General features: G+C 43.4%; 1 protein-coding gene across 6 annotated transcripts in view; it reads left to right on the top strand.

Annotated features, from left to right (window-relative positions):
* Positions 1-26,014, top strand: part of HECTD4 (HECT domain E3 ubiquitin protein ligase 4) — a 541,903-nt gene that overhangs the window by 211,496 nt on the left and 304,393 nt on the right. For all 6 annotated transcript variants that reach the window (XM_029571656.1, XM_029571654.1, XM_029571657.1 and 3 more), the window contains 7 exons: positions 390-553; positions 1,710-1,943; positions 2,784-2,976; positions 3,139-3,243; positions 19,248-19,336; positions 20,622-20,797; positions 23,505-23,640. In XM_029571656.1, coding sequence (XP_029427516.1) covers positions 390-553; positions 1,710-1,943; positions 2,784-2,976; positions 3,139-3,243; positions 19,248-19,336; positions 20,622-20,797; positions 23,505-23,640 — 1,097 coding nt within the window. The remainder of the gene's footprint in view (positions 1-389; positions 554-1,709; positions 1,944-2,783; positions 2,977-3,138; positions 3,244-19,247; positions 19,337-20,621; positions 20,798-23,504; positions 23,641-26,014) is intronic.

The raw sequence follows: 26,014 nt of genomic DNA, 5'->3' as shown, positions 1-26,014 counted from the left end.
AATAAAATACAAGCTACGCATAAAAATAAATAGAAATTAAAACCCAGAATTTGCTGGAGTTCCAACATGAGCGCAAACTAAAGCAAATATTTAAACTGTTCAAATAAAAATTGTGAGCAATATGATTTATTTCTTTAAAAGGAAATCTTTCCCCTTTTTACAGTTTGGTTCTGCACTGTTTTAAATTCATTATTGCACCATTTTATTTATTTTGTTTGTTTTAAATTGGCAGTGCATTGTGTGGTCTTGTATTGTACCTTGCTGTCATAACTTGCTTCCTTTGTTTAGTGCGTTGATTTGATGTTTTGGTCAATTAACTTGCTAACGATTCTCAGATGAATGAGCTACTGCAATGAACTTTTTGGGTACTCTCATCCTCCTCTTCTCAGGAGTCCTCAGAAGATGTGTCTGGCGGTCTTCCCTTCCTCGTAGATCTGGCCTTAGGTCTGTCTGTGCTGGCATGCTCCATGCTAAGGATCTTATATAATGGACCAGAAATTACTAAAGAAGAAGAAACATGTCATGAGCTGTTAAAATCGAAGCTTTTACAGAGGTGAAGTACTTAATTTATTCTGGATACATTTTTCATGGTGCCATTAAGGATTAGAAATGAAATTCTTATTGATATCAGAGAATCTGTGCAGACGTTTTAGAGTGGTACTTGCTCTTACACATTGGGGCCTTGCTTCTCCAGTAATTCTTAAATCTCTAATTTACATATCTTTTTAGGGAAAATGGGACAGATTACCCAAATAGAAAAAGGATGTATTTTTAGTTATAGGAACTGCTTATGGCTTTTCAAAGCTTGGTTAAATTGAATCGATTTACCACTATAATCCATGTTTTGTTTAGAGACCTAATTCACACATATAACCTCTTGCCATTTTGAATGACTTGCTTTGATCGAGCTAGTCAGATAACAAAATAAGGAGAGGCAAGGAAACATAGAAGTGATAACTGTTTCTCTCCTATAATATACTTAGAAACACACATCCATCTGCAGTTCTTAGGTTTTGTTTTTTTAAAAGGGAAATTATTCCATTACTTGAATAATTTTACGTGTTATGTGTTCTTCAATTTTCCTAAACATGAATAGATTGGGGAATACAAAAGTTAGCTATTAAGTCTTGTCTGAGAAGGAAATCGTCTTTGTTGGATCAGCCAGAATTATGGCATTTGGGGGAGCCCTATCAGACCTTTCTTAGGCTAGGTTTATTAAACTTGAAACACCCAGTGACTCCAGTAGTATTTCTCTTTATTTCTTACATGAAAGGAGATCCTCAAGATCATAAGTTAATCCAAAGAAATCAGAAAATAAAGACCAATATATTCCCTCAGTTGCTTAATATTAAACAGTAGCTTATTAATTAATAAATACAGTTAATAATTGGTTCTTCTATCCAATAACTTGATTTATTATCAGTAACTCTGCAGATTTAAAAGCTGCAAGAAGTCTTTAGTTCTCTAAGAAAGCTACCAAAAGCTAAAACCCAGTTCTTGTCTGAACCAGTTTAGGGTATTTGTTTTAGCTGAAGTAGAGCGAAGGTTATTACAGTTCTCAGCATACATGTTTTTCCTTCTAACTCTGGTATAACCCTTAACTCTGCGCAGTTTATTTAGTGGTTAGCGGGGCATTAGAAAAAGCACAATCAGCACTGCCAAAATCCCACATCTTTCATGTGTATTAACTTGTTGTGCCCTCTTTTTAGATGTCAGTGGCAAGTGGAAGCTAATGGTGCAATATCTCCTGCTCTTACTCCAAGTCCATCTCCACTTCCTCTTACCATAGAAGAAGACAGAGAATTCACGTATCCTGCTGATATCTTAGTGCCTCCAGTAGGCAATTACTTTGATCTGCCTAGGATTCGGCTGCCTCCTGGAATCATGATAAAACTCAGGGAAATATCTGGACGTGCCCGACCTCAGTTCAGACCCAGTATAAAGTATGTGAAATTCTTTCTTTCACCTTTATTTTACTAACCTCCTATATTTGCCTGTTATGTTGATGTTAGTTTAGATTCATTTATATATGTTATCAGACTTGTTTAGGATGTGCTTGGTTATACTTTGCATTGATATTTAAAGTTTAGGTGCTCTCTAGTCATGTAACATGTATGAGCCCTAACCTGCAGGGTTGTTTTTGAAGGCTTGAAATTATTATAAAACAAGATTTGTAAATTGGTTCAGATAAATTCGGGATGGCTGTATTATCTTTTACACAAGTTCTTGTTTAATCCTCTTCTGTCCTCCTTCCCTTCCATCCTGTCCCTTTCCCTTCCCACACTAAAGTATAGGTTCCTTGCAGCAGTACCAATAGTGACACTGCTAGTGGTAAGGAACAAAGATGTGTCTGCAGAGCTTTGCCAGTAGTGAGTATTTGTGCAAAATGTAGAGTAGCTTAGTAGTACAGTGTCTGTTGGGAGTCATGACAGTTCCCTCTCTTGGCTTTGTTTCTGTGATGCATGGTTCCTTGCTTGTTATATTAGAATTCCCAAAATGTGTCCAACACCACTGTTACACATTTTGTTGATTTTTCATTTAGCAACTGTAGTTGTAAGCATTTCCAGAATAATACCTTGGATCTTTAACACCCTTCCCCCCCACTCCCACCCCATCCAGACTTCAGGACTTACCTGCAAAAAATATATCCAAAAGAAAATTATTTTTTTCAGACATGTTTTTGTAGCCATTTTCTTGAATATTGAAAACGGTTTAACAGATTACACTTTTATACTGTCATCTGGTCATACGTTTTTGCAGATTACTTTTTCTCTTGATCATAGGGAAGTGATTAAGCCAGATGTCATGGAGGAAATGGTGGTGTCGTGTGTAATTAAACACTTGAACTTGGTGGATGCGCTTCAGTCCCTGATAAACTTTCAGTATCGAGAAGAGCATGTTGAGGAATATGATTTACTATGTAAAATTATAGGAGAAACCTTCAAGAAACTGAATGCCATGGAGAGGCAGTTACAGGTAGGATAGCTAAGAAATGGAATTATTTTGATGTTTACCATTAACTAGTAAACTTGCTATTTGATCTTGAATTTAGGAAAGCTATTGCTTGATTTCTTAGAATCCTTTTTCTGTTAATAAATATTTATTGGGTATTGATTTTGTATTGTATCGTATATTTAGAGTGTGGCAGAATTGGAACAGAAATGGCAAAGTGAGGTGGAAGATGCCCTGAATGGAAAACTGGAGAACAATTCACCATTCTTTTATGACTATCATTTTAATGAAGTGAGTACTATTCAACAACATTATTTTTAGTCATGGGATTGCACACAATTCCAGTGCAGTTTGCATTAATGTTTGGTTGTTACCTAAATAACTCTTTACAAAAAAAAATATATATATATAAATTGAAGGCCAACTTCTTATTGGTAGATAAATAATATACATACATAATATGTTTATTGACCAATGCTGTATTATAGTGTATATTTGAAATCTAGAATTGAAAGTTAAATGGGCTTTCTGCCTTTTTTTATTGGAAATTTTTAACATGAAAACATTTTCAATACTGTACATAATTCACACAATTATAAAAATGGTTCTGTTCAAGGTTTAGTACATAGATTGCTCTGACTTCTCCTCCTCCTCTGTTTCTGCCAACTTTGTTCGTTTTCTGAGAAAAGTTTTTAAAGTGGGGAGCTCAACCAGACGTCGCAGCCATAAAGGGGTTTCCTTCGGGTGCCGGAGGATCAAGCGCCCGCAGCAGGAAGAGGTGGCCCCAGCGGCTCCCACAAGGCCTGGGGCCCCTGAGCGGTCAGGGACCTCCAAGGGGGTTCGGTCAGGGGCCCCACCCTCAACTGGGGATTCCTCACCTGCTACCGCTCGGGAATCGGATCCCCCCGAGGGGGGTCTCGCAATTGGGGGGGGGGGGGACCAGGACCCAGACCAGTCTCATCCGGATGCACCGGGGCTTGCAGAGGATGACCCCAGAGTGGTGCGTTTGTTTTGAACTGAAGAGCTAGGCCCCCTAATTCCCGCTGTGCTTGAGGAGCTAGATATTGAGGCCCCGCAAGAGAGCACGATGCTAGGGGTAGTGGATCCTGTGATGTTGGGGCTTAGGGGTCCTACTGCGGTTTTCCTTTTTCATATGTCTGTCAGTGCCCTGCTCTTTAGGGAGTAAGACGCTCTGGATGCCAGTTTGAAGGTGAGCAGGGCCATGGACAAGTTATACCTACTTCCAGATGAGGCGCTGGATCTTCTCAAGATCCCGAAGGTGGGCGCCGCTGTGTCCACCGTCACTAAGAAGACGACCATCCTTGTCAATGGTTCTGTAGCGTTCAAGGACCTTCAGGATAGGAAGCTAGAAGTTCACCTCAAGAAGATTTTTGAGGTCTCTGCTCTGGGGGCTTGAGCTGCTATGTGTAGCAGCTTTGTTTCGGGCAGGCCTTCGTTGGGTGCAGCAGCTCCAGATGGATAAGGCTCTTTCAGAAGCGGAGTCCCTCCAGGTGGAGCGGCTGGAGGCCGTGGTGGCCTATAGTGCGGATGCGTGGTATGATCTGCTGTGACCTTGGGTAGAACCATGATGTCCGCTGTTTTCGCTTGCAGACTCCTTTGGTTGAGAAATTGGGTGGCGGACATCTCCTCCAAAGCACAGCTGGGCTCTCTGCGTTTTAAGGGAAAGTTGTTGTTTGGTAAGGAGTTGGAGGAGATGATTAAATCCTTGGCGGAGAACAAAGTTCACAGGTTGCCTGAAGATAAGTCCAAGGCGAGCCCTTGCTTTCTCTCTCGTACACTGTTTCAGTGAAGTCATAGGTTTTGGGCCTCTAGATCGTCGGGTTCTTCGTCCAGACAACTGTCGAGCAGGCAGCAGTCATGGAGTCAGCCTTTTCGCGGTCGCTGACCCAGCAGAGACAGTACTGCCCAGGATGTGAGTGGAACAAAGTCTTCCCAGTGAGGCGAGGCAGTCCCCTCCTCTGTGCCACTAATAGGGGGTCAGCTGGCTCTCTTTTACGAGGAGTGGACCAAGATTACTTCCGACCAGTGGGTCCGTGATAAGTCAAGATTATGCTTTAGAATTTGCTTGGCCTCTAAGGGATCATTTTCTCGTCTTCCCATGCTCTTACCAGCAAAAAGTGTAAGCTGTGCAGGCTACCGTCCGTCGTCTCCTAGAACTGGGGGCCATTGTGTCAGTGCCCCTGGCAGAGCAAAGGACAGCAGGTCCTCCATCTTCTTTGTGGTACCGAAGAAGGAAGGTACTTTCTGGCCCATCTTCGATTTGAAGAACGTGAACAGAGCTCTTCAGGTGCCGCGCTTCCGCATGGAGGTTTTGTGGTCGGTAATCGCAGCGGTTCATAGGGGAGAGTTTCTCGCGTCCCTGGACTTGACGGAGGCTTATCTGCACATCGGAATTTGGCCCGACCATCAAAGATTCCTCTGCTTCATGATTCTGAGGGAACACTTCCAGTTTTGTGCCCTGCCTTTCGACCTAGCAACAGCACCCAGGACCTTTACCCAAGGGAATGATAGTGGTGGCAGCTGCCCTTCAGAAGCACAGAGTTCTGGTGCACCCTTATTTGGACGACTGGTTGATTCAGGGGAAGTCAGAGTCCCTCTGATGGGAGGCAGTGGATCAGATACTGTGCTTCTTGCAGTCCCTGGGGTGGATAGTCAATTTGGCCAAGAGTCATTTGATTCTCTCTCCCAGACCTTGCAGTTCCTGGGGGCCCTCTTCGACACGAGGTCGGGCAAGGTGTTTCTCACCGAGAAGCAGATACACAAGTTGCAGGCTCAAGTTCGCTTTCTGTTGACCATGCGCTTTCCCAGAGTCTGGGATTATCTGCAAGTTCTTGGATTGATGGCGTCAACCCTGGATTTGGTCCCGTGGGCCTTTGCGCATATGAGGCCTCTTCAATCAGCTTTGGTATCCCATTGGGACCCAATCTCTGAGCAGTTTCAGCTTCTGCTTACAGAATCTGCATGACCCAGTCTTGCCTGGTGGCTCACCCCGGACAGGCTCCGCAGAGGGGTAGACCTGGAGGTTCCCTCTTGATAGTGGTGATCACGGATGCCAGTCTTTCCTGTTGGTCCAAGGCCATTGGTCGACGATGGAGTCCTCATGGTCAATCAGCTATGTTTGACACAACACCAAGGGAACCTTTCTGTCATCCATATGAAATCCAAGCAACATGTGATTGCTTCGAAACGTCCTCCTGTTGCCAGCAACAGGACTCAGTACTAGATGGTAACCTGGCCTACGGCCCCTGATTTACGGCCCGAATTCCAAGATAAACTAGTTGATCTGTTATGCACCTCAGATAATCTCTTCGAGCACAAGGTCCAGCAGACATATTTCGAGCTCTTTGAAAATCTTTTCTTTGGAAATTACACAGTTCCACGGAGTGTAGGTTATGAAAGAAAAATTTTTTAAAACTCAATAAAGTGTCTCAAGAATGTCTAAAAAAACAAAACAAAAACATTTTGCCAGCGATAGAGCAACATTTAGTTACTCTATATTTATAAGGGTCATCAAGTTCCAGCAGGGCTGAAGGCGCACACAACAAGATCGCTAGCTACTTCCTGGGCAGAATGTCAGTTGCTGTCGCCTCAGGAGATTTGTAGGGCTGCGCTGAGGTCCTCGTTGCATTTATTTATTTATTTTAAAGTATTTATGGGGTGGAGTCAAGATGGCTTTCTGAGAGGCAGCACTGCATTCTGTTCCGGAGAATATTTGTGAATTATCTTATTTCAAATGGTTTAAAATGCTACCAAAAAGAAAAGGAACAGTAAGGAATTACCCCTCAATACCTGTTCTACCTTCCGGACAAAAAACGATCTTGCAATGCGCCGTGATACCAGCGAAAATTGGGACAAGTGCTCCGGCTGTTAGTCTGCATGGAGGAGAATGCGACCAAACTTCGGAGGAAGTTTCGCTTAGCCAGCTAGATGAAAGACCACCTCCAGCAGCTAGAGAGACATTGACGCTGTGCTCGAGGCTGAGCCCCGGTGTTGGGCGTCAAGCCTCGCAGGAAGAGGGAGCAGCGTCGGAGGAGTTGCTCGCGCTGAACTCCCCGACGACTGAGGAGAGTGTATCCGGAGAGTTTGAACTGGAAGGAGGTGAAGTTCAAGCGGCAGGAGGAGGGTGAGAGGCCAGGAACTTACTCCCTTCCCTTACCCGGAGAATGTTTGGGCCTACAGAAGCCCGAGGTGGTTACTCTCGATGCGCTATGGAACCTAACATCTTCCATAGCTAAATCTTTTGTGGATTGCTCAGCTAAAATAAATTCCTTGTCCCAACAAATGGAAATATTGAATAAGAGCTTTGATGTGCAGAAGCAGGAAGCCTCAAAGAAATTTGAGACAATGGAAGTGACTTAAAGCAAATAAAAACTGTTCAAACCACTATAATTCAAGATTGTGGTAATATCAACAGGAAGATTGAAATTATTGAAAATATGTTAAGACATCTGAACTTAAGTTTTCTGAACTTTCCCAAGGTAGTGGGGGAATTTCCCCGAATTACAATCAAACGTTATTTCTCTGAAGTGTTGGAATTTCCTATTGAAAGTGCTCCATCCCTGAACAAAGTTTATTTTCTACCTAATAAGAACAGACAACAGATGCAAGAAGCCCCGAGAGATCTTGATAACCTGACAGATTTTCTTGAATCTTCAAGTTACGAAATTGTTGAGAGATGTACACTATTTATTTATTTTTATTTATTTAAAAGTTTTTATATACTGCAGAGTTTCAAACAAATACTGGACCATATAGAACTGATGGTGCTGAATCTTTGTAGATAGCATGGACGAATGGTAGATTTTGTGACCAAAGTCATCCATGGATTTATGCTCCTTTCCCGGAGGAGAGTTAGCATGCAGTTTAGAGTGCTTAGACTTGGATAGAGCAGACTTCACTACAATGGAGTTATGAGGCAATTGTACTGAGTCATATATGGTGGAATTTCGCATTCTATATTTTAAATCAATCTTTCTGGATGCAGGTCCGGTTGAGTGGTTTCTCCCACATCTTGTATAAAACAGAGTTTAAAACCTTATGTGGGGGTAAAGCAGTAGGTTCTGGTGGCGTATTGAAGATTTTTAAGATGCCAAGAATCTCTGATCTAGGATCTGGAATTGTTGCGATTTGTATTTGTAGAAGATTACCCACCTTTTCTATGAATTTCGAGTATGTTAAATCTTCTGGTGGGGAATAGGGTTCTGGAAGGCCTTCTGGAGGGTCTGAAGACATGCCTGTGGAAGTGTCTGAAAAAGGAGTATCAGGTCCTGCTGGGGTTGGATACAGCACCAGTGGAATAGGTTGAGAAGGTCCAGGAGAAGCAGGCGGTGAAGATGGGGTCACCGGCTGTGGATAGGAAGATTGCAAATCTTGAAAAAAGGTGTTCAATGCCTGAGAAATCTGTAACATTGCCGTGGAGGCCAGTTGGGTTTGTGGTTGGAAGGAAAGTGGCGTCTGTGGAATTACTGGTAGAGGAGGTACAAGAGATGTCATCGAATATTCTCGAGTAGTGTGCGGAATGGGATGCACTGGAGATGCCCCACTAGAAATTGAAATGTCAGCAAAGGATGGAGCTCTAGAGGATGCAGAGTCCAACGAAAGTTCTATTTCCACATCCAAATTATGCCTTGGGTTAATAGAAAGAAATGGCTTTTGAAGTACATGTTTTGTTTTATGTGTACTTTTCCTAGGCTGAGACACAGTTAGTGTAATCTGTGTACTTTTGCGCTCATGGTGCTCTGATGTAATTTGATGTGACTTTGCGCCGTGTGGTTTCAATGCGCCGTGTGGTTTTGACGCGTTGCGGTGCTTTTCTGCGCCAATGCGTTGTGGTACGTCATGTGGCGCCGATGCGCCGAAGTATCCTTGTGTGTCGATGTGCCGATGCGCCTTGGTTTTTCGACGCTTCATGATGTTGAGGTGGAGAAGGCTTCGATGCGCCGTGCTCCGAATGTTTACCTTCATGAAGTCGGCGCTTCGAGGTAGAATGCGTCGAACGTCTCTGGGACGTAAGGGGGATAGCGGGAACAGAGCCCTGACTCCCGGCAGTTGTATGAGGGGATTTAGGAGAAAAATCCTCGACCTCCTTTTAAGGGCGCTGGGCGCTTGCCTGACCGTATGGTTGTTGAATCCCCCGGCTCCGACGACGCAGGCCTTTTTTCCGGGCGCTTTTGAGTCTTCTCCTGTCCCGGAGAAGATTGAGTTGAGGGCGCTCTCAAATGCGCTATGCGGTCTGCGCGTTGTCTTCTGGCCCTGGGAGACATCAGAGCACAGTCCCTGCAAGAGGACTGGTCATGCTCCAGGCCTAAACAAATATAGCAATAGTTATGTCCATCCGTGATGGACATAATTTTGCCACATTGTATTTCAAGAAAGTAAATGCTTTATTTATGGGGGCGAAAATTAGAATCTTTCCTGATTTATTAACAAAATCGACACAATTAAAAAGAAAGGGTTTTCTGGCATTGAAGCAAGAGACACTGGCTCTAGGAGCCTCATTCTTTTTAAGGTCTCCTTGCAGATGTGCTGTCAAATATGATAGGGACAGTTATATCTTTTTCCAACTAGAGCAATTAAAAGATTTTTTCAATCTAAGAGAGCTTTGTTACAGCTTGAGAGCATTTAGAGCTCATCGTAGTAAATAAAAAAAAAAAAAGGGTATTAGGGAAGCCTTTCAAATATTACTGTATTTCCTTTTATTTCTCCTCTTTTCTTCGTTTCACCCCCCCCCCCTTAAATTGGTGGTCTAATGGGCAAAGATACAGAAATGTATTTTCTTGAAGTTAAATATAATTACCTATGTAATGTTATGTGATACCATGTTTCTTTTACAAAGTTGTTGCTTTGTTTACTTTTGAAAAACTGAATAAAGTATACATTTAAAAAAAAAAGTATTTGTATCTCGCGCCCTCCAAGGTTCAGGGTGGGTCACAATGAACATACATAATATTGAATCAAAACCGAATAAAAAATAAATTAAAATAACATGTCAAAATTAAAAATCATGGACACAATAATTAAAAACAAGTCTTAAACACACTAGACATCACCGCATGGACGTGAGGGCTCAGGAAGAAGCGTTCTTTGAAGAGTGTGTTCTGCGTGCGGGTCTTTCAGGTTCCTGCCCAGTCTAGGGGTGCTTTGGTATATCCCACTTGTCTGGACTGATCTGGGTATGTTCAGAAAAGGAAAATTGGTTCTTACCTGCCAATCTTTCTTCCTGTAATACCACAGATCACGCCAGAGACCCATCCCATCACTGCCGAAAGACTATGTTTTTTGCCGACTGGTGGTTCAAGTTGGTTTGCCTTTCAGGGTATTTGGGCAGTTGTTGATCATGGTTTGGGTTTTTCAGATTTCGTTTTTGGGAGTGTTTTGGGCTCCAGTTTTTGGGGGTTTCCAACCCTATAGTTTTCCCTATTAGCCCGAGAAAGGGATTTTGGGGTTACATCTTGGCTTGGTTACAGGTCAATACTGAGGGGACTGCTGGTGGCACTTGGTTATGTAGCAGTGCCTCAAAGTTTTGTTTCTCGGACTCCATCTGCTGGTAGGGTGGCAAAACCCACTTGTCTGGACTGATCTGTGGTATTACAGGAACGAAAATTAGCAGGTAAGAATCATTCTCCTTTCTCTCTCAAACCAAATTTACCATGTAAATCCTCAAAGGAAAGAATATTCCCCTTAGTGCAAACTTGACCCATCCTCTCCAGCCACAGTGTAGCCCACATTCTCCAAGGAAGTGATGGCCTGTCCAATAGTAAGACACAATGATGTTTCCCTACTGCCATGACAGGAAAAAAAAATCCCCTTGCCTGTTCAGTTTTCTTTTATAGCATTCCCATGTTTTACTCAGATGAGCTACAAAATGATTAGTTATCTTTTTTCCACCATTTTCTAGCTCAGGAGTTCCCATCATTTCAGGGAACAAAGGAGGGACCTAGAGTCCTCAGCCCTTGAAAAAAGACCTTTTCTTCTTTCCTGGGCAGTTATGGATTTGAATGCTTTGCTGGTGTCTCACATAGTAGTCTGTGACCACATCACCCTGATTGTTCCCAATCTCAGAAGCTAAGCAGGGTTAGTCCTGGCTGGTATTTGGAATGGAGTCCAACTGGTTCCCTGTACGTATCCAGATCAGTCCAGACAGCTGGGTTATGCCTCCCTTCCAGCAGATGGAGTCAGAGAACAAACTGAAAAGGCACCCCCTGATAACCCAGTGTGCCGTCTGCGGTCCCTCAGTATTTCTCTGACTCCAGCATGTAGAAGACAGCATACCCTGCAGTCCTGGTCTTACTAAATTAATTTGTATTGAATATTTATATTTCTTATGTGGCCTAATGACTAGATCAACAGCTTAGTGAGTATATATATAAAAAAAAAAGGGGGGGGGACTTGGTGTTAGGAGTTTGGATTATCCTTCTTGCTCACAGTAGACGGTTCCCTCTCAATGCAGGCATAGCTGAGCCGTGGGGCTTTCAGCATACTTACCTGGAGAGCCAGTGGCAGCCCGGTGAGTAGGGGTATTTACCGGTGAGCTGGTCCCTCTCCCCTACGTGGCAGAGAAGTTTCATCCCTCTGCATTCAGGGACGTCTCCATTCCCCTGCTCGTTTAAAAAAAAAAAAGAAACTAAAATAAATAACGAGATAGCCTGCTTCTTTCCCAGGCCTCCAGAAGGGGTGGACTCCTACCCGGGTAGTTTATTTTTCGCGGGGCTGTTTGCCATGCCACGAGGAGTGCAGTGCTCCACGTGTGGAGAGTCGGCTGCCCGACTCTCCCGCGACGGATTGTGCTCCCGCTGCTTGCTGGGGGGCGAGGGCCCTTCTCAGCTGCCTCTGCCAGGCAGCAGATCCCGCGGCCGCGGGGGGTGGCAAAACGGGGGTTTGAGGTGCCCGGTCAGTCGGTCCCGTTCCTGCGAAGCGTGGGAACGGTGGCCATTTTGAATAATTCCCCTGCAGAGGATAGTCAGGGCTCCGGGGGAGGAGACTTCCCTCCTCCTCCGCGTTTAAGTCCGGTACCGCCCCCCGATGATGTATCTGAGCCTCTGCCTCCTCTCCCTTCCTCTGCTCCGACGGAGAGGGCCTTAAAGCCAGCAGCACCCTTATTCCTCTCAATTTGTGCTGCTTTTGCACAAAGCTTACATGGAGGCAGAGGCTGATAATTTACAGCTACCTCAGCCATCAAAGAGACCCAGGCCTGACCCTCCGGAGGCTCCTTGTGCTTCATTGCCTTGGCTGGTCCCTGACCAAGGGCCACTGCCAGATCTGTCAACTGACCTCGCGCCCCTGGACCCCCTTCAAGATCTGGGTGATCACCTGGGCGATGACATGGATTCCGCCACGCCGGTGGAAGGGGATGATCCATGGGTGCTTCGCTTGTTTAGGAGGGAGGAGCCGGATCCTCTCATTCCACATGTTTTGACGGAGCTGGATTTACCAGTTCCACAGTCCAGGACGTATCGACACCTGGGGGATCCAGTCTTATCCGGTCTTCGCGCTCTCCCTCGATCCTTTCCATTCCACCCAAGCCTCTTGCAGCTCATGACTCGAGAGTGAGATGTTCCGGAAGCCACTCTTCGCGTTTGCAGAGCAATGGAAAAGCTCTATCCGCTTCCGGACGAGTATTTGGACCTTCTTAAGATTCCTAAAGTAGATTCCGCCATGGCGGCTATTGACAAACACACTACCATTCCAGTGACGGGCGGCACTGTCCTGAAAGATCTTCAAGACAGAAAGCTCGAGATACTTCTTAAAAGGATCTTTGAAGTGTCTGCTCTCGGGGTGAGGGTGGCGGTCTGCAGTAGTTTTATGCAGAGAGCCACCCTTTGCTGGATTCAGCAATTGCTTACTGCACAGGAGCTGCCACCGGAGGAGGCCAAACAGGCAGACCGCCTGGAAGCAGCTGTTTCCTATACGGCGGATGCTCTGTATGATCTGCTGAGAACCTCCTCTCGAGTGATGTCCTCTGCGGTGGCAGCAAGGAGGTTACTGTGGCTGCGCCATTGGTCTGCGAATTCCTCCTCCAAGTCTCAGTTGGGTTCCTTTCCTTTTAAGGGGAAGCTTCTATATGGAGATGATCTGGAGCAGCTTATCAAGGACTTGGGAGACAATAAGGTTTACAGATTGCCGGAGGACAAGCCTAGGTCTACTCGTCCTTTCAATTCCTATTGGGGTCGTTTCCGGGGCCAGCGGCGTTTTCGTTCAGCTAAGGCACTGCCTTTTCCTTCTCGGCAAGCTCCATCGAGATCGCAGGCTTGGGCATGCTCCTTTTGGGGTAGGCAGCCTCCACAAGATGGTATTTCCCAGGGATTCAGCAACAACAAGTCGGCACAATGAAGGTGCGCCGGCCCATTCCTCCATTCCGGTGATAGGGGGCTGTCTCTCTCTTTTTCAAGGGGAATGACTCAAGATCACGTCGAATCATTGGGTCTTAGACATTATAAGTCGTGGTTATGCTTTAGATTTTGCTTTCCCCTCTGCGGGACCTTTTTCTGGTGTCTCCTTGTGGGTCTCGAGTGAAAAGGCAAGTGGTGCTCCAGACTTTAGATCGCTTGAAGTCCCTGGGAGCGATCATTCCAGTCCCGCTGGGGGAGTGTCGGGCAGGCAGATATTATATTTATTTTGTAGTCCCAAAAAAGGAGGGCTCTTTCCGTCCCATCCTGGACTTAAAGAAGGTCAACAGAACCCTGTGTGTTCCCCGTTTTCTCATGGAAACCTTGAGATCTGTCATTGCGGCCATGCACAAAGGAGAATTTTTGGCCTCTTTAGATCTGACAGAGGCTTATCTACACATTGGTATACAGGAGCATCATCAGCGGTTTCTCCGGTTCATGGTTCTGGGGAACATTATCAATTTTAAGCGCTACCATTCGGTCTGGCAAAGGTGCCACGTGTGTTCACCAAGGTCATGGTAGTGGTAGCAGCATCTCTGTGAAAAGAGGGGATTCTGGTTCATCCCTATTTGGAAGACTGGCTCATTCGGGGGAAGTCGCAGCGCCTATGCGAACAGGCAGTTCAGTCGGTGGTGCTGCGCCTTCAGTCCCTCGGGTGATCAACTTTCCCAAAAGCCAGCTGGTTCCCTCACAAGAATTGGAATTTCTAGGTGCCCGATTCGACACGATAGTGGGCAAGGTGTTCCTACCCATGCAGCGAATGGAGAAGTTGATGTCTCAGGTTCGGCGGCTGCTGACCCTCCCATTGCCCATCGTCTGGGATTAAGCTCTTAAGCTTCCCAAGTTATTTACTCCTTGTTAAATGTAACTTTACCTTATTCTCTTCTCTTGTTAATTACTTTTATTTATTGCTTCTGTTATTCCCTTGTTTTATGTAAACCGATCCGATATGGTTTATTTACTATGAAGGTCGGTATAAAAAAGTGTTAAATAAATAAATAAATAAAATAAATAAATAAATTATTTACAAGTTCTTGGTTCTATGGCTTCTACTCTGGAATTGGTCCCATGGGCGTTCGCTCATTTGAGACCTTTGCAGAGGGCGTTGCTTTCCCACTGGGATCCCAAGTCAGAGGAGTTTCACCTTCAGTTGCCTCTCCTGGATCCAGCCAGGAGCAGTCTCCAGTGGTGGCTCATACCAGAGCACTTACAACAGGGGATGATTTTGGAAAATCCCCAGTGGCTGATTGTGCCAACGGATGCCAGCCTTTCCGGTTGGGGGGCGGTTTGCCAGTCGCACTCTGCTCAAGGCCAGTGATTGGTTCCCAAGTCCAGGTGATCCATCAATCATTTGGAAACCAGAGCGGTTCGTCTGGCATTGCACAGCTTCCTTCCCTTGGTCTGCCATCAGTCGTGAGGATCCTATCCGACAATGCCACCACGGTGGCCTACATCAACCGTCAGGGTGGAACGCGGAGTCGGCTGGTGGCCATCGAAGCCGACGAGCTTATGGCATGGGCGGAGCGCAATCTTCAGCGTCTGGAGGTGTCTCGCATAGCCAGGGTCGACAACGTCCAAGCAGACTTTCTCAGTCGTCAACAGCTAGACCCCGGGGAGTGGGAGCTATCCGAGGAAGTGATGCAACTCTTGATCCGGAGGTGGGGAGTTCCCCACCTAGACTTAATGGCGATGCGAGCAAATGCAAAAGCGGTACGGTTTTTCAGCCACAGACGGGAACACTGAGCAGAAGGGGTGGATGCTATAGTCCTTCCGTGGCCCAGCAAGGTGCTTCTCTATGTGTTCCCTCCTTGGCCTCTAGAAGGCAAGTTGCTCAGACGGATAGAGTCACACCGGGGTCCGGTAGTCCTTGTGGCTCCAGAGTGGCCGCGAAGGCCCTGGTTTGCAGACCTGATCAACTTGGCGGTCGAGGATCCCTTGCGTCTCGGCCACATTCCGAACTTCCTCCGTCAAGGTCCAGTATTTTTCGATCAGGCGGATCGCTTCTGTCTAGCGGCTTGGCTTATGAGAGGCGCCAGCTGAGGAAAAAAGGATACCCTGAGTCGGTGATTTCTACTCTGCTTCGCTCACCTAAAACTTCCATATCACTTAGGCTCGGGTTTGGAAGGTTTTTGATTCCTGGTGTACCAGTTCTCAGGTTTCCCCTCGAAGGGCCACGATAGTACACATTCTGGAGTTTTTATAGGAAGGCCTGAAGAAAGGTTTGACGTACAGTTCTCTTTGTGTTCAGGTAGCGGCCTTGGGCTGCTTGCGTGGCCAGGTGGAAGGTACTTCCCTTGCGAGACATCCAGATGTGGCACGTTTTCTGAAAGGAGCCAAACATTTGAATCCTCCAGTACGACAGGTCTGCCCTTCGTAGAGTTTGAACTTGGTTCTGCGGACACTATGCGACTCGCCCTTTGAGCCCCTTAAGCGGGCCACGTTAAAGGATTTGACACTTAAAGCGGTACTTCTCGTGACTATTTGTTCGGTGAGATGGATATCAGAGCTTGAAGCGTTGTCGTGCCGGGAGCCGTTCTTGTGGTTTTCGTCTTCGGGAGTTTCGCTTCGGACAGTGCCGTCCTTCCTTCTGAAAGTGGTGTCGGCTTTTCATTTGAATCAGTCCGTTGAGTTACCGGCCTTTTCAGATTTGGATCACGATTCCTCTCAGGCTCAGTAGTTGCGAAAGTTAGACGTTCGTCGGGTCCTTCTCCGATACTTGGAAGTGACTAATCCTTTTCGGTTGTCAGACCATCTCTTTGTTCTATGGAGTGGCCCTAAGAAAGGGCAGAATGCATCCAAGACTACTATCGCCCGATGGTTGAAAGAGGCCATTGCCTCGGCATACATATGTAAGGGCCGTCCGGTACCTGATGGTCTTAAGGCTCATTCTATCAGATCTCAGGCGGCGTCTTGGGCGGAGAGTCAAAATGTTTTTCCTCAAGAGATTTGTTGCGCGGCGACTTGGAAATCCCTGCACACTTTTGCTAGGCACTATTGCTTGGACATCCGGGCTCCAGATACAGATTGTTTTGGTAGCGGAGTGCTCTGAGTGGGACTTACCGGGTCCCACCCCAGTTAAGGCGGCTTGGGTACATCCTAGCTGTCTGGACTGATCCGGGTACGTACAGGGAAAGGAAAATTGGTTCTTACCTGCTAATCTTCGTTCCTGTAGTACCATGAACAGTCCAGACGCCCACCCAGATAGTTGGGTAAGTCCGTCGATTTCCTTTCTTTCCTTTGCTTCCTACACAGAAGATTTGCAGATGCAAAGATGTTCGTTAGATTGTAAGGTTTGGAAGAATCTATACTCCTTACAACTACATAGTTCTGCCCGTTGGGACCATTTGTTATTAGTTTTTGGTCCAGTCATTGGCTGTTAAATTGTTCATTGGTTAAGTTGAGTTTTCTTTCTGCTTTGGATATTCATTATACTGAGGGACCGCAGATGGCACACTGGGTTATCAGGGGGTGCCTTTTCAGTTTGTTCTCTGACTCCACCTGCTGGAAGGGAGTCATAACCCAGCTGTCTGGACTGATCCGTAGTACTACAGGAACAAAAATTAGCAGGTAAGAACCAATTTTCCTTTATAGCAGGTGCTGTAGTCTTAGGTGTAGATAAGATATGAGCAGTTTACTTCAATTTTTCAATGGGGTCACCCCAGGGTGCTGGTTCTTGTCTCAAATAGCCTTCAGTTAAATTGTGATCATATAGGCATTTCAAATGATGGATCTTAGGATGTCCATCAAGAATGTGGAGGTACAAAATTGTTTTTTTTCAGCCAGAAGAGAGTAATCTGTCATCCAGAATCAAGGCTTGGTTTAAATCTAGCTGGCAACGAGCAGTCCTGAACAGCTTCCTCCTTGATAGGGGAAGACCTTCCAAGAATCTCAGCTTGTCCAGATCTGGTAATTCTAATGGCTCCAGATTTGCCAAGTATCCTTGGTATGAGGACTTTGTATGGTTGAGCTATGGAAAACCTTGAGATGTCCATCCCTCAGGGATGATCCGGTTCTACCTGGAGATGCAAATGGATTTTGTCTTATGAATTAGCCCTTGGGAGGGCACAATTAGTAAGAATGGCTATTCTCATGCTGTGATGGCTATCCTTCTAAATGCTTCTGTACAACTGGGAGAGTTGTTGAGAATTGGTGCATCTGTAAGTAATGTTCTCCTAGCAAAGCCTCAATGTCGGTACTTCTGGATTTGTTATGGGAAGGTGTACCAAGGGTTTGGCTTCTAATTCTTGAAGATGCAGGTTGTTGCTATGCCTTGCTACAGGGGACATGTATTGGGTGGACTCTTGTCTTCTCATTCAGATGACTCAAGCATATTAAGCCTCCGCTGAGGGTTCCTGTTTTATCTTGGGGCCTGAATCTGATTTGTCTTTTTGGAAGGATTGCAATTTGATTCTGTTAGTGTTTTTTCTCTGAAGTTGCTTACATAGTAATCTGTGTTCTTGCTAGTGGCTATTGCTCAGCTCAGAGACTTTTGGAGTAACAAGCTTTCTGGTGAAGAACCTTTTTATTGGTTTCTATGGATATGGTCAAGTTTTGCAAGATTTCTTTGTTTTTGCCAAAGGTGGCCTCAACCTTTCATTTGAATCAGGTGACTTGTGTGCTTTCATTTGGTACTTGAGCAGACTTCACTATGTATAGACTGCTTCATATTTTAGTTATGAGGATGCTTCTTTTGAGTTTTTCTCAAGTTCACTAATGCTTTCAGGAGGTCCAGTCATCTTTTGTGTTATGTAGTGAAGTGTGGAAAGGTGAGGCAGTGCCTAAAGTTATATCAGTGAGTTGGATTAAAGTGGTTAATGCTAGGCCTACATAGATTTTGGTTATCCCTTGCCATCAGGTGGTGTTTCATTACACAACAGCTCAGGCTACATTTTGGGCAGGTCTGAGGTTGGTGTCATCTTGCAGATTGTAAGGTAGCGACTTGGTCTTAAAACTTTCTGAGAAGAGACCTCCTTTGCCTCTGAGTGTTGTGAGTGTCCTTGGCAGCATCTTGCCCTATTCAGAAGTAGCTTGGGTACATCCCATTGTTTGGACTGCTCTGACTGGATGAAGAAGGTTAAATTATTTCTTACCTGATCATTTCCTTTCCTTGAGTCCAGTCAGACCCGCCCAGAACTCTCTTTGTATTGCCAACTTGGGTTTCTCTTCAATCTTAATTTGAAATGTTATTCAGAACTACGAATTTCTGCCTGTACGCAGTTGAGTGTTTTCACATTTGATAATAAATCTTTTGATTCTCTTACTTCCTTATTCTTCTGGACGTTTGCTGGCAGTTTACGTTTGCATTAAATTAAAAAAATGAAAAGGAAAAGTGAATGAATAAATAATTAATGTTGATTGGTTTGGAATGTTATTGTCCACAGTTAGCTTGTTACAGAAAATACTGTCAGGCTGAGGTCAACACAGATGCATATAAGGGGTGACATCAGCAAACCTGTTGATCTCTGCCTCCATCTGCTGGTCGATGAGCATAACTCATTCATCTGGACTGATCTGACTGGACTCAAGGAAAGGAAATTACCAGGTAAGAAGTAATTTCACCTTATGTGTGAATGTGCTGAGTTATGCACACTTTTGAAAATTACCCTCATTAAGCAAATTGATGTTCTTGTACATGTCCCTGTACTGTGTTTAATTGGTATCCTAAACAGTGTAATACCTAGTATTAATTGTGCTTGGTATACCAGTTTTCTTTAGAATATTCGGTATATCCTGAAAAGCAATGCCTTAGTAGCACTGATCTTTGAATTATTTATGTATTCAAAAGATGCAATTGTAATAGCAGCAGAGTGATATGAATGATTTAATCAATTCAAAGAACAAATTGGATGCAACAGCATCATTTCTCTTTCTGAACCATTTCTTATTTAGAGTAAAATTAAAGAATTGGAGCTTTTATGTTCTATGAAGGAAGTTCCTTATGATGGATGTGACCCAGAGAATATGGTTCTATCTTTGAGGTAGGTAGCATTAAAATATCTTGGGCAAACAACTTTAAAGCAGTTTGTATAACATTTGACATTGTGCTATGGTAGACCCAAGCTATTAGTGTGTGCAATAGTCAACCTCAATCCAGGAGGTTTTTATTTAGTATGTCCTCTCCCTTATGAAAAGAGCAATAACATCATTCATCTTTTAATATCTTATACAGTCCTGGAGAGGCAGAGGCATTTCAGAATTATGGAAGGTATTTCCCAGGAATAAGAGAATAGACTGAAGAGGCGAGAAATCATTCCTCAGTAGTCTGTTCGCTTCAAAAGAGAAATAAGAGTGCATAGCTCAAGGAACCTCCATATTTCCAGATGTACAAAGCAAAGTTATGCAAGTGACTCGCTACCACTTCTATAAAGAAGAGTTTGTCATCTTGGGGTCATGCTACTTGTTGGAGTAATTTCTAGTGATATAAATAAATAAATAAATAAATTTATTTATAACTTTTATATACCAACATTCAAATGAATATCACATTGGTTCACATACAACTGGAGAGCCAAAAAACTAGTAGGGAGAAAGGAAGGATAAAGTTACAATTAACAAGGGAATCGTAAGGAACGGGGTGAGAATGCGGAACGGTCTAAGGGACCAAGCGAGAGTAATAGCAGGGAAGGATACAGCAAACTTAAAACTTTGTTGAGATAGCAACTATATTACATAATCTATTTACAAAAACTGTATGACTGTCAAAAGCACTTGCTGCTGCAGCAAGTTGTAGTGACAATGTATAATATTTGGGGTTTATAATTCATGAAAATAATGCATTATAATGCATGAAAAATAATTTGCAATAGATAATTTTTCCTTTTGGGAATTTAATGCATGGATTATTTTGATCTCCTTTTCCATCTCCAACCCCCACAAGAAATAATGAACCTGTCCATATGGTTATAGTTTTGAAGGAAATACATTAGTAAGTTACACAGTTTCCTTTGAGCATGGAGATTCCTTTTCATTACTGAGGCTGAAAAGCCAATTGAAAAAAGATGAACTGTGTGTTATCCATGCTAAGTTTATAAAGGGAAAGTTTTAAAGATTTCTAGGGACTCTATTTCTTTAAAAAAAAAACAAACAAAAAAAAACTAGCCAGAAGAGATCTAAAGTTGATCCCAAACCTGTCTCATTTCTCTTGTATTGCTCCAGCCCCTGTTCTCCGGTTATCTAAGTGCACATTAGTAAAACTGCAAAATAATGTATTACTCATTAAATATCAGTTTGATGCCTAAGAACCTGTATATTTTTTTCCTTCAGAGAGAGATTCTTTCAAGAAGTGAATTCCCTCACTCAGAAATCCTTCCATCCTATGGCCAAAACAAAAACTTTAGTGAAAAGTTTGATGAACAGAGCAGAGCTGCTGTTACATGTTACTATCGCAGCCCAGTCTGGCATTACAAGGAGTATATCTGGTACACCTGCTGAGACACCAGGTATAATAATGATTTTTTTATGTTTCATTACCATTAGCAAGTATTTGTTTTTAAGTGTTGCATAGAAACATAATTGAAGAAAAAAAGACCATTTGGCCTGTTTAATCTATTCACTTACTATAAAGCTAAGCAACAAGAGGAAAGAAATACATGGCATTTTATTTTTGCTTTCTAGCATCAGTGATAGTCATGAGGGAGTTGCACTCGTTCATGTCCTGGACACTTTTGAATCCTGTATTTTACATCAATATTTTTTTGCTTCAAGTGGTCCAATGAAAGGTGTTTTCCATAGTTTATTTTGTACCTTCATTAGAATGTCATGCATTGGTAGTGCCTTGTATTGTTTCAGAAGTTGTATGAATCTGAGAACCCCATATAAATTGCTTATTTCCTTTGGGTCCTCTTCTAAGCTAAACAACATCATTTCCAACATTTTGTGAAGAAAGGTTAGATATGTGGAATCTTCTGGTGGTGGTAAACTCTTTAGTTGTTCTGGTGCAGAGTGTGATGGTGGATCTGGAGATGGCACAACTTATTATATTAATACCGAGTCATAAGAACTACATGAATTGTCTGAACATAAGAAGCTGTTTCTGATATGTATTTCTTCCATTGTATTTTCCTTCCTTTTCTCAAAAGAGGCAGATGGGTGTTTTGCTTGATGTTCTTGGCAACTATTCTAGAATGTTTGGATTGCAGACTTCTGTTGCGGAGGCATTTCCTTCATATATATGTTTGAAGTCCACCTATAATTTCCGTACAGAGGCATGCCATTCTTTTATAGGTTGCTCGGATAGGACGCTTGTACTATCAAGTTTCTTTGACTAAGGCTCCAGTGTAGGAGGCGAATACCTACTATTTGATTTGTATGTATGTTTTCTCTTTTTTGTTGTATGCCTTCTTCCTACTTTAATGAAATCAGAGGAAGAGTTTTGTGATGGAGATGAATCTTGCAGGATGTAAGCACGTTTGTGCCTAGGTTTCAGCTCTGAGTTCTGTATGATTGTTGGCACCAATGTTCTTGTGCTGATGATGATTCTCAGTATTGGCAAATCTCGGCATCTGTTCTGCTAACAGTTTTGTGCATTATTTCTGGCACTGTAGCCTTATGGCTTCAGTGTTTTGGTGCCAATGGGTCTGCACTATGTCTTTTCAGCATAGACAGTTTATGGATGCAAAGAGTCGACGCCGACAGTTTAGTATTGTGCCTCTTAAGCACAGCCTTGTCTCATGTTCAATAGCTCAGTACTGTTGTTGTACTTCCATTGATATCCGGAAGCTTTCGAATCGGAGCTACCTTTAATTTAGTTTCAAGTTTACTCTGCATCAATGGACCTGGGTGCTCATATTTTAGTCTTTAGCTGGAGTTCATGGTAAATCAGTGCCTCTGAGACATACATTCGCAGGGGCCACATTTTAATGGAATCATGGTCTGGTCCAAGGTGTTTTGGGCAAAGAGTGTAAATCCAGAATGGACAACTCTATATTTTTTGAATGGACTGCCCCCCCCCCCCCCCACCTTATCTGAAGACATTTTGAAAATTTGCAGTGACACTGAGTGAGAGATGATTTCCTGACCATTCACTGAGCAAAACAAATAGACTGCATAGACTTGTGTGCAGGGACACTAGCGTGGCAAGAGCCACATGTGCTCATATATCAAAAATTGGAATCTTCTGGGCTTTGAGAGAAAATGACCCAATTTGGCGCTGTAGAATGACGTTGCCCATCTTGTGTGGCTGTTTGTTGGGCTTCTTCATGGAGAACCGCCTTTATTTTATTAAGAATACAAAATATGCATAAGATCCTGCAGATAAGAATCCCAATTGACTAGGTTGTTTTAAATTGATAGGCTGCTTCAGAATTAGGAGTTGTGCATATTAGTTCAATAAACTGCCTGGTCCCAAATTTCTCAATTTTCCTTTTATTGTCCATTTGCTAAACATGCTCATATCAAGCAAATATCGAAAGTCCCACTGTAGCCATGCATAAGCAGTATAGGACACTGACCTTGAGCCCTTGCTTCAGTTCTTATCTAGTCCTTGCATGACTTTAAGGAAGTTGCTTCACATTCAGACATCAAAAACATAGGTTGTTAGAAATGGATTTAAGTGTATGGGGAGGAGGACTACTATTTAAGAATTTTGTAAAAATCTTCTGGAGAATATACTGTATTAAAATGCAGGTAATTGTAGGAGATGGATTTTGGAAGTGACTTAAATAACATAAATATTTTGCCTGTTGACCTGTGTTCGCTGACATGCACATCTTTTATTTATTTAGTTATTTATTTAATTTACACATTTTATATACCGTCCCAAATAAAGATCACAAGGTTTACAAAAGCAACATTCATGCTGTAAATCAACAAATAATGACAGTTTATGGATCTTGATATAAAAGTTCCAAACAAAATATTTTGATACAAAATATCCTATATATATTATAAATGATCTGGAGCAGTGACATTGTGAACAACTGAATTATTTTATATAGCGCCGTACACAGAAATGTTAAAATAAAAATGCTGTAGAAAGGAGGTGGTAATCCTATATCACAAGTGTATTCACTAAGATCAGCTAAATACTTATATTTGAAAGATCATATCATGTAAAATTTCAGAAATGGTCATTGAGGCTTTATTTTAGACCTTTCTCATATTGTGTAGTGATATTAAATATTTCCTTGGCCTTCTTTAATCTTACAGCTTGTAAATCAGTGTCTGAAACAAAGGTGATAGCTCATGCTGTCAGACAGCCTGTCTTCCTGCGTAGCATGTCAGCTCCATCTGACCTGGAAATGATTGGAAATGAAGACTTTGAATTTACTAGATCAAATCCAAGGTATTTGTATGATATTTGTTTACTTATCCTTCTGACCACCAGTCAAGGACATGTGGGTTATATCCCTTTATTCAGCAACTGGAGGCAGAGTTGGAATTTTTTTTTTATGATATCAGTCTGACATTGTCATAAACAGAACTAATAGAGCCAGTGTTCTCTGCCTCCAGCTACTGGATGCACAGTTGGACAAGCTCATCCTGAAGATTTATTATTTTTAAATGAGATATTTACCAGAAAATAGCCTTTATACTGCTTTTTATACAGCTGCTATTCATACTGTGGCCAAGCTCCTACGGATCTGTCCTGCAGAGAAGTGAGCCATTCAGTCAGAGCCTGTTCCCCTGTCTTCTGTTTGAGGATTCAAGTGGAGCCTATTTAGCGTCCTTAAATGCTCATTTGATGTAAAGTTTTAGTCTGACATAAAATCTGGCTTATTAGTAATTAAATTGTCTCACTGGCTGACAAAGATAAGGCTTTCCATTGGGTCTTAGAACACTAAGCATTTTTCTGTTGTTTTTCATCTGACTCGATTGTCAGCAGCCCCGAGGGAGTTTGATCAGCCTGCAGCAGAATGGGGACTTGTAACTCCTCTAAGCCATCGCACTCTTAAAAAAAAAAAAATCTGTTTCAGAGGCAAAAAAGGCTTCTTCAGAGTCATCCCACTCTTAAAATAAGTCCGTATCATACCTAAGCCAGGGAAAGACCCATTGTCTCCGACTTCGTATCGTCCTATCTCATTGTTAAATTTTGATCAAAAACTCATGGCAAAAATATTGGCGGATTGGTTGGCCACAATCTTACCCTCACTGGTAGCCCCGGGACAAGTAGGGGTCGTGGGTAGGCGCTATGCTTCCACCAATATTCCTAAAATGCTTCACGTTATAGCACTCTGCACTAGAACAGAAGAGCCCTTTTTAGTAATTAGTTTTGATGCTGAGAAGGCGTTTGACAGTGTCAAGTGGGATTATCTATTTCAATGCCTGGCGGATATCGGACTGGAGGGATTCTTTCATGATGCCATAAGAGTTCTCTCAACAACCTTACAGCGGTTATCACTGTGAATAGAACACTCTCAAGTCCATTCCCAATACGCTGAGGTACTTGGCAGGGCTGTCCTTTGTCGCCTTTGCCCTTCTTGCTGACCCTGGAGCCACTACTTCGTATCATCCTGACTTCCAAACCCATAGTGGGGGTTAAATTTGGAGATTCTATATTTAAATATGCGGCATTTGCCGATGATATTTTGGTCTTTTTGACAAAACCCCAACATTCTCTTTCAAACTTGGACATAATTCAGGAATATGGGGACTTCTCCGGCCTCCGGCTCAATCGTGACAAATCTGAGGCCTTGCCTTCCCAGATGCCTTAAAAGAACGTTGGGCTGATCAGTTCCCTCTCCGGGGTGGGTGGATGGGTCATTTTGATATTTAGGAGTCCAATTAACTACGAATCTGACACAACTCTATGCCTTAAACGTGGGTCCAGTCCTGCAGCATTCACAAAGTAAGTTGAGAGCGTGGCACAATTTGCCACTTTCCTTGGGAGGCCGAGTAAATTTGTTTAAGATGATTTTTCTTCCGAAATGGTTGTATCTGATGCAGAATTTACTTCTTCGCATTATTCCGAGGGACCTAAAGACTCTGAACCGCTCAATGCACATTTTCTTCTTTCAAGGGAAGAAACCACAAATACCCCTGGAATGGTTGCGGAGTCGTTTGGGTTGGGGAGTCTTGGGGGTCCCAGACATGGGTCAGTATAATTTGGCCAGTAATCTCCGGATTATCAGGGACTGGATACTGGGTAGCTCTACCTTTGTTGACACTGAAGCAGAAAAGGCAATGGTGGCTCCGCTACATTTGTGCTACGTGTTGCAGGCCCCCACCTCCGCGCTGCCGCCCTCATTGCAACGTCAAGTTTTACTTGACCCTCTCCGCAAGACCTGGACGCAAGTCATTAAAAAGCTGGGTATCCCCAATCTTTGTTCCTATCTCTTGCCAATTAGGGGAAACTATGCGTTTGCCCCAGGCCTACAGTCTGGAGCTTTTAGATTGTGGAAGGGATGAGGTTTCTGTCAGCTAGGGCACCTTTTGGATGGGGATGGGAAAATTCTTCCCTTTCAAGAACTGATAGATATATATGGGCTGCCCAAATCTCAGGTTTTTCCCTATTTACAGGTAAGACATGTATTATCCTTACCACAGGCTTCTTGTAGCCCCCAATGTCTTCAATGTATTTAATGCTTTATTATTACTGGAGGCTCCGAGATCCCCCTCTTTGTCAACCTATTATAGAGGGTTGCGACAGATGGGGGTCCTGGAAAGCCTGTTCGATTATAGCTGACTGGTGGAACAAAGACTGGGTGTTCACCTTGACC

This window comes from Rhinatrema bivittatum, chromosome 11, assembly GCF_901001135.1.
Source record: "Rhinatrema bivittatum chromosome 11, aRhiBiv1.1, whole genome shotgun sequence".
Lineage (NCBI taxonomy): Eukaryota > Metazoa > Chordata > Amphibia > Gymnophiona > Rhinatrematidae > Rhinatrema > Rhinatrema bivittatum.
This window is presented reverse-complemented; position numbering and strand designations above follow the sequence as displayed.